This window comes from Dermacentor silvarum, chromosome 3 (genome assembly GCF_013339745.2).
Source record: "Dermacentor silvarum isolate Dsil-2018 chromosome 3, BIME_Dsil_1.4, whole genome shotgun sequence".
Taxonomy (NCBI): domain Eukaryota; kingdom Metazoa; phylum Arthropoda; class Arachnida; order Ixodida; family Ixodidae; genus Dermacentor; species Dermacentor silvarum.
The window spans coordinates 191,731,007-191,743,315 of NC_051156.1; the positions used below are offsets into that span (position 1 = coordinate 191,731,007).

Below are 12,309 nucleotides of genomic sequence, written 5' to 3' on the forward strand. Positions count from 1 at the left end.
TGGAAAACCAACCAGTGATTCATCATTACACATGACACAGAACAGCAACTACTTCGAAACATGCCGCCAGTTTATTTTTTACCAAGAGGTATATGTATATATTGACCTGCTCAATCCATATAATGATTTGAGACAATCAATAGACGAATAATGTATTGAAATGCATAGTCAGACGCAGGTGGTTTCATTTTATAATGTAAAAACAAGATCATCAAGCCAAGCCAGTTGGCCTATTATGCAACACCTCCTCCTTCCTTGATTCCACGGGTTCCTTTGTGCTTTTTGAATTCTGCTCTTCGCTCTCTTCCGATTCGCTTGACTGGAAATCAGAGAGAAGTTGTCTGTTCTTACTTTTTGCAGAAGACAAATGATAAGACAGGCAAGCAATGTTCTATACATAATACTTCAATACATAATAATACTTCAATACATAATAATGCTTCCATACATAATAATACTTCCATACATAAATTCCACACAGTCAAGTGTGCCAGCTTTTCATTCTACAGAATACCCATATAGTATCAAAGTGTCTTTCCAACCCTAATATGGACACCTTGCATAGTTCACATTTGGCGCAGGAACACGGAAATACTTGTTTTTCATGTAGAATGGTCTGCTGCAAATTCAGAATCAAGTTCATAAATGTGAAGGTATGTTGCAATGTATAATCATATACAAGAGGGGGGCCCAAAGTCAGTCACTCTGGACCTCCTTACAAAGCATGTGTAAGATGTAAAGAGCTATTGTAATGTGAAAAATGTAAAATGTGAGCAAACATGCTATTATAGTTGAGGACTTGATTAATATAAACGACATGAGCTGAAGACAATAGAGCACTATTATTAAGTACCAAAAAAATAAAATATATAGAAACAAAGTAAAAATTATAGGCACTATGTACAAGAAATTATGATAGCAAAAATACAAGTACAGTAGACTCCCACTATTTAGTTCTGGTTCGATCCCGACTTGAACTCCCGGCCGACACCAATACATTTCTATGTATCCGAAGTTTCTTTATTTTGATCCAAAAATTGGCCTTCACCAGATAACTTGAACTTGACCAGTCTGCACGCACACGCCTGACCTTTATGGTTACCCCAACAGCAACGCCTTTATTGGCAGCGTCTGTCTCAGTAGAGCCTATTGGCTACCATGAATTCATGAAACACAGGTCACCTCCCTGTCCAACACGCCTATTTTCAGCCTGCCCCAGGAAGATTTTCAAGAGATAACTGTAGCTTACAATGTCTAATTGTGGAATTTGGTCGATTCTAATGCATGCCTTTTTTTTTCACCCCAGAATATTGAGCAGACAACCACAGTCGCAGCGTTTGCATGATTTGCCGCAGAGAACAACTGCATAGCCGCGAAGTTGACTCTAGAGAAACAGTGCGGCAAAGCTGACTGCACAAGATCGGCCTCCACAGTGCAACACATAGTAGATCCTTGCTTATATTTCTTGCCAAAACACTGGATGCACGTTCGCTTTCCATTTTGATGAGGAGCTTAAATGTTATCACCACGTTAGTTTTCTACTTTGGACACATAGAAAGTGGACACAAGTTTGGTTCGGGAGTCTGTTAAATTCGGGCGAATACTGCTAAGTAAATCAGTGGTGTGTTTTGACATATTTTCTGTATCTTGTTTAACTCGAACTGCCAGATAATTTGATCAATTTCATCAGTCCCGTCAGGGTCGAATTAAGGAAAGTCAACTGTATAAGCACATTTTAAAAGTATGTGCAATATAACGCCCAAAAAACAATTTTTACTCATAAAGCAGTATAATGAATGGAAGGCATAAATCACTGAGAAGAAAAGGAAATATAACTACAGAACTAATGCACTTTTAAGAATGCACACGAGCTTATGACACTGACCGGGTCACTACTTTTTCCCACAACTGAAATCCTGCACCATTTGGACACTCACCTCAGAAGCAGCGCCGTTTTCTTTCTCGTCATCGCCATTGCTTGAGAGTTGCCATGTGGGAATGCTAGGCACAGGCGGAGTCAATTTCGGCGCGCTTGGAAACTGATTCCTGCAATGTGGATAGCATGGGAAAGGAAAAAAGAATAACAAAAGCCACCTCAAGAGTGGCTCCCCTGCACAATACACAAATCGGCAGCAGATTTCTCATAAAAGAACATTATAAAAGAGACATTAGAGGCCACTTCACATTAGCAGTGCATTCTCTCAAAACATTCATCTGCATTCCTGAGGTGGCAACCTTTAAGAATTTCACGTCCATGCTAGAGCACCTACCATAAAATACCGCGGAAGCGCCCACCCCACTTTCACTGAAGATTGGGTTAATCTAAATATGGGCTGTTGTCTGGTCGAAGCAGTAAAAACCAAGATGGCAGCCAACGAAAAACTTCTAGGCAGGGCTACGGTGGCTACGGAATCGAAGAAAGCATGTTTATTTTCTAATGGTAATTGATGGGGAAGCAAATACAGTGAACGACCGATTTTCTGGATGCCTTATTTTTCAGACATGCCTGATAATTCAGACACCTTCGCGGCACCGCCACGTACCTCATATAGTTAATGTATAAGAACGTCTGAAATTTCGGACGCGAGAAATCTTCGCCGTCGAATTTTACAGACTTTTTGCCATGACTACCAGGCCCGAAACAGCATTAATCAAAGCCACCACCGCCGCCATTTCGATTATCTCACCGCCTTGAACCAGCGCTCTCGCACGCAGATCCGCTGGCAGCCATAGCCACCACCATAGCAACGCGGCCTACCTACTACACGTTTGCTACCAAGCGTCTTGCTATTTGGTGCCGTGTTTTTCATCGAAACAATTCGCTGCTATTAACAATGGTGCCGACTCTGCCTTTATAATCCTTGCGTATGGCTTCGAAGCTTCGAAAACACGACACATACAATAATGCCGGTTCCCAAAAGTCAGCTTCGCCTCAATACAGCATTGTTATGCGCTGAAGCATATGCAAAGTATTGCAGTGAAGCCTATCATGAGTGGTTAGGGGCAACTGTCATGGGACAGAGTATGTATTCCTTAATTATACACATGTGCACCCGCCGTCTCCTATCACAGTACGAGCACCAATACGCCTAATAAATGTACCGGCAGGCCTTTAATGATATTTCGCACGAGCCTGTGGCGATTTAAGGCATTAGAGGCAGTAAAAGGCACACATTCATTTTTTCAGCTATTTTCTAGGCCCCTAGGGAGTCCAAAGAAAGAAGACGTTGACTGCATCTCCATCATCGCCCCTAGCGGTCTCGTAGCGACCGCAGTGGGGTGAATATTTCAGCTGATACTGGTGCTTTTGAGGGGGTGGGCGCTTAACATATAATATTCCGAATTCTGAAGTTTTGGAAATGTTAATACAGGGCACTTGTGCGAAACTGGGCGCTTCCACGGTATTTTACGGTAATAGCATCAGTATGGTCTCGCACGCTGCACTGTATTTTCATGTTTCTGGGTCATTCATGTGCAATAAAAGCTATCAAAAGTTGCTTGGTTGGATACAAGTTCACTTTCAAAAGCAATGTAATCTTCCTCCATTCATAACAATCCCCTAGGCTTGACAAGATTTTTAATCATTGTCAACTAGTTGCACATGCTGAGAAAAGAACACACAAGGTGGAACACAAAAAAAGTTCAAGTGCAGAACTTTCTTCGTATTCCTCCTTGTATGTTTGTCTACTCCTGTTTGGTGCAATTAGTTATTCGTTAAAATGAAGCAACTAGCCCCTCAAGATTTTCTACTTGACAAGATTCGGTCGAAGTCCATGATGTTACGAGGAGGCGCTACATGAATGTGATGGTATCTTCACCACAGGACTCTCGTCCTTGGAACTCTTTAAGAAATGGCAAGCCTCCATGCACGATAAGCTTGATCTATCTGCAATTCTGGCAGTGTAAATTTCCAATCTAGCTTGACCAATTATTTCCCGTTGGTGTCCCTGCGACTTACCTGTAGAAGAGCTTTGAAATACAGAAGCTCTGGCATCATGCTACACAAAGTGCCCAAATAGCACGACAGAGGGCATTTAGGTTAGAACATTTAGAAGAACTTCTCTTTTGCCAAGTGTCGTGAACGTTCGCAGCAACTAAGGCAGCCACAAGCCTATCAATAAATTGCATCATTAGCTGGCTCAAAAGGCAACTGCCCCATCACCTTCTATTAGCATAACACCAAGCAGATATGTAATTGGCAAGCCTGCATTCCGCGCCACCATATGGCACCCACTGTGAATGGGAGCAAGCAATGCAGAGACAAGACGTGAAACGACACAAAGCTGGTACATGCACTGACCTTTGTTAGACATTCTGCCCCCCCCCCCCTCCTCCTCTTCACAATTCACAACAAACCAACCCACCCACCATAAAGTGTTGCTGCATCACGTACCAATTGTACCCCCTCACTAACCTTTCAGCTACTCATTATCTAGACTTTATTCTTCCTCTATCTCAATTCTCCGAGCCTTTCTTTGTAAGATTACCAGGCCACCTACTCACACAGGAGGCAAGAGGAGAATTTCGCTCCCACAAGTTTCACGCTGTCATTTGAGTGAACCTGTGAGATTAATGCTAAGTATGTCAGGCAGCTCTGAAAAGCTTACCCTGCTTCCTCTGCCTCAATTGCATAAACTAGAAAGAGAGAAAAAAAAAGAATCGCAAAGGATGCTTGCAATTGTTTCCTTGTGCGGAGGGGCTATACGCAGCATGAAGGGCAAGGTCACGTGGCCCTTACAGTCACCTCACGATTTCCTTCTGCAATTGAACACAGCGGACTTCTTGTAACTGACGGCTGCACAGTCAAAGCGGAGCCAGACCTTTTATGGAAAGCCAAGTTGTTCCCACAGTAATAAATGTCACAATGACAGCAAGCACACGGCTGCCAATGAGGCCTCCAGACACAAATATGTATGTATATATAAGCACATTCTACTGCCTGTTTTCAGCGTAAATACTTCTACACCCCTATTTTTCTCCTTCTCGCTTCCCACTCTGAGCAGAGTAACAGAACAGAGGACTTTTACCTCAGGCTGACCTCACTGCTTTTCCTAAAATAATTTCTTTCTCGCTCTCTACACATGGCATAGACCAAATCCTGTTCAAGGCATCTGCTGCACACAAACCCTATTAACGTGTTCAGGTTCTCTAGCATCTGACACTGGATACAAGCATAAGTCAAGATTCATGGAAAGTGCCTTGTTTGTCACAGCACGAAGTTGCTTTTCTTCAAGAACATTGCCCTTGATTCTTGTTCGTAGTTAGCTGTACAGGCACACATATGAACCTAGTACAGAGCTTATAGTACATGCATAGGAAATGTGGCTTTGTGCTAGACAAAAAGAAGGTATCAGCAATTTCAGACAGTGAGAGCGAGAATGAGGGAGAACAAAACATGCAATGGGCGGTAAAATTCCTTTGGAGAACTCTACCTTATCTTCAGTGGCACCGGTATGGTCTGCCCTCGCCCCTCTTCTTCATACCCCTTCCCACTTTCACACACCACAGCATAGACCACAAAGCCATCCCTTTGTAAATAAAATTTATTCATTCATTCATCTCTTTTCACTTTTCAGCCTAGGAAGCATATCTTCCCAATGCAAGTGGACGGCCAATCTATGCTGCACCGAAACCTTCTCGGGGCCTTTCCCCAAATGTGAACCTGTTATCTCCAGATCTCTCTACATTGATATGCACCCAGGTTTCCCTCAGCGGAGGTTCCTTACGTAGTAGTGGCCGAGTGTGTGGTGTGTTGATCCTGTGTGTCGATTGAATTAGGGCATGCAACACCACGAGCAACATTTCACACGACATCTCACAGTATTCCACACAACACAAGATTTGAGTTAAAAGACTTGCTTTAGCGCAAATCACCTGCCACCAGCACAGTGCAGCACAGAGCCCTGTCCTGAAAGCTACGTCTGTCACCAGTCAGTAAGCCCTCAATGCATGCTTGCTGCCTTCAGCACCCACCTGCTCAGCAGCAAAGCCTTGACCGACAAGACCTCGGATTTGAGCTCAGAGATGGTGCGGTCCTGTTTCGCAGAGTCCAGGGCCTCCTGAGATAATTGCGGGGCAGCGTCTTATTCGCAGAGAACTTGGAACCACTCGTACAGTCTAGTGTACTGTCAGCGTCAAATGGCTGAATGCCACTGGAGCAGCAATCGATTGACAATGGCGTGATTTCTCATGACATGGACTTTATCAACTTCAGGCGCTGCGCGCACAATTGCGCACGACAAGATAGTGAATCAAAAGTAAAAAGACTGAAGAAGATTATTTTTTAAATGTGTCCCGTATAGTATCTTGAAGCACTTATTGAACCTGTGCTACGAGTTTGAATACTACGAATAAAGTGCATTATTAAACCAAGTTGGAAGGTAGACAGCTGAGTGTTTGCTCTCGGTGTCAGTACCTTGTCATTTAGTGGCTTTACTTAGTATTTCATTGTTCTTCACAATGTTTTACATCAGGTACTATATTTTTCCAAGTGGTTGAATGCATGCTAGACATTAAACAGTTGATGTTCTCACATGTGAAGTTCCTGCAGAGTGTTCTCGCATGAAATCTACATTCTATTGGCTGAAGAATGTGGATTGAAAATTCTTAATCTATTCTGAAGCTGTACACTTTTCTTGATTTTGAAGATGCAATAAATGTTGCAAAACTAAATTTTCAATGGACAGAGTTAATTGACGCTGGAAGGAGTTGCAGTTACTACTTCTACAATTTAAAATGCAACAGCGAGGACAGCTAAGGAAGACACAGAGTTGCTTCAGGGGCAGTGTATGTGTTGTAGTGACGTGCGTGACATGACAAAGCCCAACAGCACATGAGAAAACATGTCAAACCAATTGGCCCACTTAATGTTGTTCCTAGAATCAATCTAATCATTTGTACTGATACCCAATGTGAAAGTGTGCAGCTACAAACCAAAAGATAACGGACAGATACTGCACTGCGAGACATCACTATGATGCAGTCCAGTTGCTGCTTCAAGATGGGGTGCCCACTCTCACCTTGCGTCTTCCATCTTACTCCCACAAAAACAGCACACACTTGCACATCCATGAAATCCTCATTAGCATAATGTTACAGCAAACCTTGTTAATACGTACCCACTCAAAATAATTAAAACGTAGTTGTGACAACTCCCCGACCCAGTCTCCACATCACCTAATGCATTGATCGACCACTGAAGTCATAGCAGCTTACCAGTTATATGCTTACCAGTTAGGGTGTACCATGATCACTTTTTGTCGCGTAAAAGCTAACTGTGCCATCTCTACTCACAGTGTGGCTGAAGCTGCGCTGTGCCTCAAAAAATCTTCCGCTGTCCCAGAAATTGCAGAGACCAGTCTACCAATGATTGTGGCCTATCAATTTGACCTACTATGACTATGTAGGGTAAGTTACGTATCGCAACTTACCCTACATAGTCAGAGTAGGTCAAAGATTGCTGATAACACTCTTAAAGCAGTTTTCCCCTGTCGGCACCACCATGTTTAAATTTCTTCCACATAAATTATTTACGTCGACCGTAATACCACAAAATTCTGAAAAAGGAAAGAAAGCTAAATGGCAAGCCCGCCTCGCCAGCAACACACACCAGGTCACAACCAAGGGGTAGGAAAGAGAGCTTTACGTTCATGCTGCCTCGAGTCAAATTATTCATTTTTGCAAAACAAACTCACAGCTGGCTTTTGGAGCTTCCTGTCTTGAGCAACAGCCAACTCAAGAGATGCAACCGCCTCCCTAAGTTGCTGGATGGCTTCGGTGAGGGCACTGATTTGTTCCTGCACTTGGGACAGCCGGTCTGGTTTGGACTTTGGACCATCCCAGCCTCTCAGGTAGGGCTCCATATACCTCTGCAGCAGGTAGCACGCAAATGGCAAGTGCCTTTTTTGAAAACTCTGCGTTTTCCATGACATACGCATAATGCGATAAAAAATTATGGCAGTGACATGATGCCTTTTATAAACACCAAAATGGATTTCCAGACATCGGCAAGCAACACGGTAACGAAACTGACGTGCCCTAAAATTACAACAGGTGTCAAGTGGCTAGCTCTAAGCATGTTCACAGTAAAACACAGCTGTAAAAGAAAGACAGTGATGTTGCAGTTGACCAAAATGTGTACAATTGTGTCACTTATAGGAAGAAAGCTGACAGCCTACCTAGCAAATAAACGATCAATCAGTTCAGTATTTAGGAACTCCATCACCGTTTCCTAGGGGCAAAAACTGGTTGATTATTAGAACCAAAATTGCGTAACTGATGACATCAGCAATATGTCACAGATTTCAAGTTTATTATATGTGTCAGTCCTTCCCATGCAGAAGCAACCAACAAAATGCATCCAGGTTGCTACTTTCCTTGCTTTCTAATGTGATGATGTAGTTATTTCTTAAATGACAAACAAGTAACACTTCTTTTTGCCGATATTGCTAAAGCCTCCCAACGTCCCCACTATCTGGAATACAAATTTAAAGGTGAAGCTGCCACTTATCTTTAATGTACCATCCTGCCCAACTTGCTGAGCCCCTGCTAAGAATAAGATTGGCCTATTCGGAATCCTAGGAATGTACTCTACCAATTTGGCTGACTAATATTTCACTTTAGTGTGTTCTAAGGATGAAGCTCTCAATGCAGACTGCAAATAGCCCATCATAAAGGATGTGATTAGGGCACCTATCCTCCTCCCCCCCCAAGGCTTTCTTATTTTTTTTTTAATATAGTGTCAGATATATCTTAAATTATGCACCTTAACCAGTATGATACTATAAATTCAGCTGGCAACAGATAGTTCTTGAAAATGATTTGCAGGTTTTCTAATGAGTGCCAATAAACCTTCCATATTGTATGAGACAGCTATTTACAATTGCAAAAGGAGCACAAATTGATTAGTAGCAAAACTGTTTTCAAAAACAGTCATTGCAGAAACCTCTATCAGAAAACCTCTGACACTGTCTCAGTAATTCCATGCAGCAACTGTGGAAGCAACAGGTGTCTTGACCAATCAAGGAGAAAAAAAAAATCAGTCGTTTTAAATGCCAAAACCGCAATCCGATTGCAAGGCACGCCGTAGAAAGGAAGGGGGGGGATCTACAGATGAATTTCGACCGCCTGTGGTTCTTTAACGTGCACCTAAATCTAAGTACACGAGTATTTTTACATTTTGCCTCCACTGAAATACGGCCACAGCAGCCAGCTTTGGAGAGCAATCACATCTAAAGGCATCTGTCTCTGTTTTGTTGCCATCCTGCGCTTTGTTGCCCGTGCAAGCATCTGCATTTGCAGACCTCTCAGCCTTGCCCCTGCTGCACAGAACTATTGAGACAAAGTGTAGCGCCACTGTGCCCATTTCTTGCTGCAACTCCCACTTATACAGAGAACGGGCACATGCACTGAGTAGTGTTACTAATGCAAAAAAAATAATGGAAACAAAGGCTACCTTCAAGAACAAAGTACACCAACTTACATGGCCACTGTACAAGCACAAACTAGGAATAAAAATGGAAACCAAAAAAAAAAAAAAAACATTCAAAATAGGTATAGTTACCTTGTACATGTAGTAAGCGCCATAGCAGGCAACCCCAACTATCACCATCGATGAAGAGAAGTGGCTCAGTTGGGACCAGATTGAGTATTCTGAAATCAGAAGCAACAACAGTTACATCAGGTATGTGTCATGTGCAAATGTCTGAATGTCTTGCATTTTTCCCTAAGCAGGCAGCAACAGAAGTCCAGATGTGCCCGTTATCGTAGTTTCACCTCAGTATGACAACAAAATCTAACACACGCTTGGTGAAATCAAGCACAAAGCTGTGAAGCGAAACTTTCTTTGGGGCAAACGTATAAAGAGGTTACAGATCCAAGTGCTTGCTACAGGTCATTGCAATAGCGATGCAGCTTATGATTAAACCCGAGTAGCCATTTCTCACAGTTACAATTTCCAAAAATTCTAAAAACTATGAAATGGTAGCACAGAAAAGGAGAACAATCTTCAAAGGACCACAGTTATGAGTAGCTACAACCAATATTATGGCTGCCCATGTAAAAATGGTATAACATGCCAATTAAAACAAACTTAAGCATGCTCCTAACAAGCAGTCAGTGGTGTCATGCAATGAAGATCCCAGACAGACCGCGTAATCCTTGACAAAATAGAGCCAAGCCTCGGAACACCCTAAATAATTGACAACAGCTTTTCTATCAAGCGGTTCCATTTCCATTTACCAGGAGGCATATGCGTCATGACGCAGAAAATTGTCGCACGGGAGCAGACCATTGCAATGACCCGCCACCGTAATCCAGAGACTATGGCACTGCGCTGCCAAGCTGGAGGTTAAAGGATTCGATCCCTGCCGCCGCTGTTGCATTCCGATGGGGGTGGAATGCTAAAACGCTCATGTACTGTGCATTGGGTGCGAGTCAAAGAACGCCAAGTGGTCAAAATTAATCCAGAGTCCCCCACTACAGCGTGCCTCACAATCAGATCATGGTTTTGGCACCATAAAACCCCATAATTTCATTTAAACATTGCAACATTTTTACACTAGCTCCACTGCTCTCGGTCTGCTGTGCTCCTGCACCAGGCCCCGCAACGAGCAGCGGCATAGTGGACGGATGCGCGAGTCGGAGCGAGTTTCGGAACATCATGTTGCTCAGCTGCCACCATGACCACCTTTCGCATCATGACACTTACACACTTCCTGGGAAGTGAAACCGCTAGACAGAACAAATGCTGTCATGGTAATTTATTTAGGACGCTCAGAGGATCAGTATTTTTAGTGAGGTTACAAGACCTATCTAGGACCTTCATTTGTAGCAAAAGTATAAAAAGCCATAAATATCATGTCAGTACTCATTCAAACAGTGGGCAGTCATGTTTTGCAGCAAACGGAGATAAATAATGCATCACCTGGTTGTATCAAACGTGGTGGCAGAGGAGGGGGCAACTGGGGCGGTGACGTTGGGTATTGGACGAGTTCATGCTGGGCTACAGTGTTTGGATTCCCAATCCTTGCCCTTTCGATGGCCACATCGATTTCCTCAGGTGTCAAGCCTGCATGTTGTGTCAACAGTCAGGCTCTAAAGCACAATAGATTAATTTTAAAAACATCCTTTCAATAATACGCACCCATCATTATTTAAGACATCATTGTCTTTTCCTGACCGAGTGCTTCTTTAAGTGAAAGAAAGCAGCTAGCAAGCACATATGTGTGTAGTTATCGCCCCAACGGCCTTTAATAATGTTATTATGTCCGAGGTCAACAGGATCTTATAGTATTTTTACAAATTAGACAAATATGCTGCTTTGTTGGAAGACCCAAATTACAGATTTCAATACTTCGGTATTGAAATACCCTCTATAAATGTCTGCAGCAATCGATAACTCGTTAGTTTTAAGCACTGCGATTGCACTATAGAGAATTTCAATGCATAGCCGTGTTCTCAGTCGGAGAGTAATTAAATCACCGCGCACCTTTCTTGAGCAAGAACGCTCGTTTTTGAGAAAGCGGACTGCCTTGAACGCGAGGGTTTTCAAGGAAGTTGACAGCAGTGGCTATCTGCAAGAGGCGGAAAAAAAAGTAGGATAGTCGGCGTTCAGACACAGTGTTCTATAAAATGCAAACGGGGTATCAATTAATTTTTTGTGCCACTCACAAGGTTCTCCCTAGGTAATTGAAAATCCGGCGTTTTGTCCACACTTTTGTCCTCAGCAGTGCACACTTCCGACCCATCCTGCAAACGGGACAGAAACACGACGTCATCGCACATAACATAAGAACACAAGGGCGAGACGACGGAAAATCACGACGTGAAATGGTCCTCACAGACGTCGAGGGAGGGCTGTTCACAACTTCCTTGCCAGGTGCGTCGGTCGACGGACCCGTATCTTCCATTTCTCCCCTCGGCGATCAAAAATGAGCACTCGGAAGGCAAAGGGGGTACCGCCGGACCGTTCGGCGTGTTGGGATGACGACGGCGCAGCAAATTGCGCACTTTAGTGTGCACGCATTTTAAATAAAAGCAAGCGAAGACACTTCGCAAGAACCCATATACCAAAGGAAGAAGTCCAAAGTCGTCGCACCGCACCACACTCCCGCACGCGACGAGTACAAAAGTAAAGCAAAAAAACAACTAAAGACGCAAAGACATGCGCGAATCGGTTCGCGACTGCCGTGCCTCCTACACGGATACCATGCGGATATGCCGGGTACTCGATTTTTCACGCTGTTAACAAAAATCGTTTATTCGGTGCCGTAAGACTGTTTCGTGATAAAAAACATCTTTTGCTTGAGT

At 43.3% G+C, this 12,309-nt stretch overlaps 1 protein-coding gene across 1 annotated transcript; it reads right to left on the reverse strand.

Moving 5' to 3' along the window:
* Positions 1-179: 179 nt before the first annotated feature.
* LOC119446334 (peroxisomal membrane protein PEX14) lies at positions 180-12,185 on the reverse strand. The gene is made up of 9 exons (XM_037710744.2): positions 11,841-12,185; positions 11,671-11,748; positions 11,489-11,573; positions 10,925-11,068; positions 9,563-9,651; positions 7,695-7,868; positions 5,974-6,059; positions 1,938-2,046; positions 180-319 (listed from the first exon to the last, which is right to left on the reverse strand). The coding sequence occupies exons 1-9, from the start codon at positions 11,907-11,909 to the stop codon at positions 212-214; spliced, it is 942 nt and encodes a 313-aa protein (XP_037566672.1). The 5' UTR covers positions 11,910-12,185; the 3' UTR covers positions 180-211.
* Positions 12,186-12,309: the final 124 nt, after the last annotated feature.